Consider the following 5564-nt stretch of genomic DNA (forward strand, 5'->3'; position numbering starts at 1 on the left):
AACTCAAGGCGGGCCTCAGCTAAGCTAAGGCGCAAGCCTCATTAAAAAAGCTCGAGGCATTTTTCACTGGAATTACGCTAAGGATCGAGGTTGGCCTCAAGGCGAGCCTCATATTGCACAATTTTAAAAAATGGGGGAAACGACCGCTACACAAATGTTTTTTTTTTCTTGGATTCGATGGAGGTCAACACAAACTTTATACAAACAAGTATTGAGTTGTTCTCAAGGGTACTAATTCACTTATATTTCATGTCACCTATAACTCACAGGTGCTAGAATATGCATAAGAATAAAATTAACATCCATGATATGAGAATAGAAAGAAATATTTAATTAACAAAAAATAGCTCTGACTATTCATGGAGAACAGGATAAAGTTAGTTTACCCTAAAAGTTGCAAACACATCTGATGCTATGTCAAAATTTGGAAGCTGCAAATAGTCAAAAAACTTTTTCATGTGTTCAGACTCCAGAACAGACCTACAAAGAAATAATCAAATACAAAAAAGGTTAATTAAATTAAAAATAGCAATTCATCAAAAAACAGATAATCGGTAGAGGAAATGACATCAGATCCTTCTGAAAGAATTATAGATCTGAAGAAAATTGATGGCATATTTCTTTATCTATGAAGGGTTACAAATGAGTAAAAGAACTAAACATGATGAAGATGTATGTATCTAATTAATTAGTTTGAATGAAGGAGTATAAAGCCGAAGGATGAATGTCCACTGTCCAGCAATCCTATATCAAGTAATTCTTATAAAAAAGCAAGTATTGCTACTTCTCGCAATTTCGATCCACCTATACCTTGCAATACTTTGATGTCTGATGCACTCCCTCAACATGGCACCATAATGTAAGGCGATATCCATATTGTTATATCTGCATTAATAATACATCAAGTGTTAAGAGAACCCACAAAAAAATCTAAAATAAAAAATCTTCTACAGCAAAGACACATGAAGCTATCATTTACAGAGGCTTCGTTTGGGACGGCTTTTTTACTATTTCCTAAAGCAGTTTTTTAGTATAAAAAATTTATTTGTTGTACTAAAAAGTTGCTTTAAGAAGCAGTAAGAAAACCTCCCAAACAAACCAGAGTTTAGTTTGTATGAAATATTCATCGATGCCTAAAAAGCTAATATTTCTTCCTCCTTTACATTTACAGAGTTTAGTTTGTATGAAATATTCATTGATGCCTAAAAAGCTAATATTTCTTCCTCCTTTACCAATCCGAAATTTTAATTTCTAATTGAATTCAAAGTTATACTACGCTAAGGCCCTGAATATAGAACTGGTTCAAAAGCAATAGCTCACCCAGATATTAAAATGCCCAAAAGGTCTTTGTTTGCTTCCAAATAATCAGAAGCAATTAATCGTGAATGAACCGGCTGCCTTTGCAAATTTGCAACTACTTGAGTAGCATCTTTTTGAGCCTACAAAAAGCACAAATGAAAACATTTACAATGAAGAATAGATATTCTGCATATCAAGTAGAATAGGATAAGCACTGATACATAACAAAGGCTTAAAACTATATAACTATATAACTAGCTCAAATCAATTCTTAAAAGCTAACTAGCAGGAATTAACCGTCACAAATTAGGTTGTAGAGGTACCTCAAGGTTCAATTTTGGAAGACAAATTATGAGAAGACGTAGTGTGTTCTCTCTGAAAAATTCTTTAGTCAATTGTGCACATACTTCAGGCACCGGTTCAGCTTCACTGTCCCCATATAACAAAGATTTCAACTCCCGAATCAATTTACAAAGCTCGGCGATCTGTAGTAGACATATTATATGAATACCAGGAACAGTAATAAAATCAACCAGCATTAACAATTTTTAATAAACATTTGTGATAAGAACAGGCCAGAATTTGAATATTTTTAAAGCACATCATTCCCAATCAGCAAAATGCCAATGCAAGACACTTAAATGGCCCAATAATCCGCACCAAACAAAGTAAAACCATAAAACAACACTTTTCGTAATCTACTTCTCATCAAATTAGAATCACTTAGCCTGCGGTTTTGGGAAAAGCCAAGAACAAACAATAGAAACCAAACATTGCAGTAGAACAGGGGAAACAATTTCAAAACGACAATCACAGCTACAAAATGAGAGAGGCAGTATTAAAAGAAGACAATGAGAAATGAAACCTTCTCCTCGCGTTTGCCATCGTGAGTATTCGATTTCATATCAATGTATACAAGGAGATCGCGGGTTTGCCTCACGATCTCGGCCGGCGTCCGTGGCTTTGACTTGAAGATCCCTTTCAACCTCTTCCTCTTCCCCTTGGGAAGAACGCTCAACCACGCACTACAGATTGCCATAATTAGGGTTCCCGCTGGATATCGGCGGCGCTGCCGCTAAAAATCCCGGCTAAGGGGCGGCGTGCAATAGCGGCGAATCATCCTCGAAAGCGAGCAGCAGCAGTGACCGGCCATCATCTATGCTATGCGAGGAGAGAGAAATAAGAACGATAACAAGAGAGGAAGAGAGAGAACATCCCGTAATATAATTTAAGTGGCTCAATGATGTTAGAATTAAACAATTTTGAACTTGTTGGATTTATCTCTTCAAGCCGCTCAATTCTATTATAAGAATATTATATTTGGACATTATTTGATCATCCAATTAATATTCTAAAACTTTTCAATGTACTTTAAGCTTTGATTTGAGTCCATTTGGGCTCGGATTGAACCAATGTTAATGTTGTTGGGTTTGTCTTAGTGGGATGTTCATTTTGACTGTAAGTTTATTGAAATTAGTATTCGGATGATCCTAAATTTAATTTTGAAAGTTGCCAACTAAGACATGTCTCGAGATTTGTGCTGGATCATGATGATTTTTTTATATCAAGAGTCAATTAACCATTTTGAATATATATATACACACCTATATGGCTATATATACACCTATATTTATTATGTTTATAACATATGATAAGGTTGAGGCATATTTTACTTTTTCTTATGTTTTTATGGGGTTTAACTTATATAGCACTCTAAATTATAACATTTACATAATCAACATACATCAATATTTACATAATAAATATATAATATTCTATTAATTTTCAATAAAAATCTTGTTGGAAATATCAACGATGAAGAAGAAGTCGAGACAAGTTAATGTAGGACGACAAATATGAAATGAAGAAAATAGGATGAGATCTGGTTGGAAATGATGACAACATGATTATTTTTGGGAAAATACTGGCGTGTGTGCTGGCAAAGAGCAATAAGATGTTGCTGGCAAAGGGTGATGAAATTGATGATGTTTAAGAGACAAGAAATTTGATGAAGTGAAACTGATCGTAACGAAGAGGGTGAAGAAGATGTTTTTTTCTGATATATGTTGTTTTGATCGTTATGTAAGAAGATAGTGAAGTTTAGATATTAAATATATAAATAGAGTAATCTTAAATGTTTTGTTTATCATGTGCATTTAGGTAAATGATGTCATTTGTTTATCGAGTAATTATCCACAATATAGAAAATGCTAATTCTTTAAAAAAATAATAGAAAAGTATCCATATTTTTATAGTTTAGATATTTCTTTCTACTATGGCATAAGGCAAAATATGTCTTTTAGAAATTTCATTTCATATATTTGGTGCCTCTATGTATTCTTGATAAATTATGGGAACATTTATGAATCTATGATCTTAAGTGCAAATAGGGAGAATTTCTATCATATTTTTTTATTAAAAGTCAAAATATATCAATACATTTTAAAATACTTGATTATGGATTAGTCTCTTCTAATTAAAAAAAAAATAAGATTAAATATCATTTTAAATGTGCTAATGTTAAAGATACTTTAATGAAACTTTGAGCTATGTAGTAAAAGATGTCCACAATCAAATCCTCCTTATTGTTGCTCTATACAATGATTGGAAGATCTTGAAGCACAGTGTCACTAATGCAAGTCTTCACAATAAAATTCAAGTGCTTGTTTGCATTCCCTATTACTAATGATATATTTATGTCAATACATGTATATAGGGATATGCCCATATACAAAATGAAATACATTATCATACATGATATGTACCGATGAAATAATGCAGATATGATACAATGCCCTAAATAGGGTATGAATGTAATCGGATAGACTTTGTCATGAATCATGATTGCATTGCATATGATATTGATTCAGTTAGCTAACATGATTCAATAAATGATCACATGCATATTGTTGTATTTTTTTATATTGCATGCAATTGTAGATTCTTTGTGATTGAATTTTATTTACATTTTTATGAAAATTCTTGCATGATAGACAAAGATTCTTACATTATTATCATGAAATATTGTTATAGTATTGTTGCGTCCTGGAATATTCGCGGCGGTAGAGAAATATATGGTTTAACGTCTTAGCGTTGTACGAAGATCCAGCACACAATCAGATAAGTGAGAGGGTGTAGCGTTCATAAGAGACACCAAAGTTTTTACGTGGAAAACCCCTGAAAAAGGGGGAAAAACCACGGGGCTTGGCCCAGTTTGAATGAATCCACTAGTAATTGTAGTCGATTACAAATGAGGCCCTTCCTTGGGAGAAGGCCTTGGATTGATGTAACAAATGTACATCATTTGCTGAAATCGGAGTTGGGGTGCTCTCGGAATTAATTTTTGTAGTTTCCAACTAGCTTTTGCCTCGAGATTTGTGCCCGATCAAGCTAATTTTGTGATGCCGTATCAAGTATTGTTGCATCCTGGAATATTCACATCGATAGATAAATATAAAGTTTAACTTATTATTTTTGTATGAAAATTCAACACACAAATAGATAAAAGATAGGGATATAACATTCATAAGAGACACTAAAACATTATGTGAAAAAAACCTGAAAAAGAAAAAACTATGAGGCCTGACTTAGTTTGAGTGAATCAACTAATATTGATGGTTGATTATAAATAAAACCCCCCTTCAGAGGAGGGTGTTAACTCAATGTAGCAAATAACCATTATATAGAGCTCATTACATAGTAGTTGTTCTTAAAAGAGTGTTAACATGTCTATTTGGTCAGTATGACTGTAGTTCGGGCAACGGAGGTCGAAGGGATCATAGTCATAATCGGAAGATGACGAAGGTCAGAGGGATTATAGTTAGCAGGTGACATTGGTCAGAGGGGACTGTAGTCGATGGGCGATGCTTGTCGGAGGGACTGTAGTCAGCGGGTGACAATGATCGAAGTGGACCATAGTCGATGAGTGATGGTAGCTAGAGAGACCAAAGTTGGCTACTAGGAGGTGGTTAGAGACCGAAGTAGGCTATCAGGTAGTGGTCCAACGATGATTGAGCAGAAGTCCGACGGATAAGCGGTAGTCTGACGACTGTCGGCGGTCAAGCAGTGGTCCAATGAAAGTTCCCCGATGATCGTGCTTGGGTAGAATTCTAGGATCCTTGAAACTTCAGAGCTATCTCCAATCTCCAACTAAATGTTCCAATTCATTCTTTCATGTAAAATGCTATTTATAGATTTTTTAGAGTGATATACCCGTAAATATGTAGAAGAACTGGGGAAAATTTGGAGTGCTCCATCATACTGCC

The 5564-nt window shown here is 34.3% G+C and overlaps 1 protein-coding gene across 1 annotated transcript; it reads right to left on the bottom strand.

Annotated features, from left to right (window-relative positions):
• Positions 1–333: 333 nt before the first annotated feature.
• On the bottom strand, positions 334–2515 carry LOC110112436 (putative MO25-like protein At5g47540). The gene is made up of 5 exons (XM_020844657.2): positions 2165–2515; positions 1623–1784; positions 1321–1439; positions 811–885; positions 334–480 (listed from the first exon to the last, which is right to left on the bottom strand). The coding sequence occupies exons 1-5, from the start codon at positions 2336–2338 to the stop codon at positions 378–380; spliced, it is 633 nt and encodes a 210-aa protein (XP_020700316.2). The 5' UTR covers positions 2339–2515; the 3' UTR covers positions 334–377.
• Between the last annotated feature and the right edge of the window lie 3049 nt (positions 2516–5564).

Source organism: Dendrobium catenatum, unplaced genomic scaffold (assembly GCF_001605985.2).
Source record: "Dendrobium catenatum unplaced genomic scaffold, ASM160598v2 fragScaff_scaffold_1422, whole genome shotgun sequence".
NCBI classification, from domain to species: Eukaryota; Viridiplantae; Streptophyta; class Magnoliopsida; order Asparagales; family Orchidaceae; genus Dendrobium; species Dendrobium catenatum.

Coding starts and splice junctions, on each gene's coding strand:
- LOC110112436 (XM_020844657.2), bottom strand. CDS start 2,338: ATGGCAATCTGTAGTGCGTGGTTGAGCGTTCTTCCCAAGGGGAAGAGG. Junction 1,785..2,164: donor ATGGCAAACGCGAGGAGAAG/GTTTCATTTCTC, acceptor TGTCTACTACAG/ATCGCCGAGCTTTGTAAATT. Junction 1,440..1,622: donor TTCCAAAATTGAACCTTGAG/GTACCTCTACAA, acceptor TGCTTTTTGTAG/GCTCAAAAAGATGCTACTCA.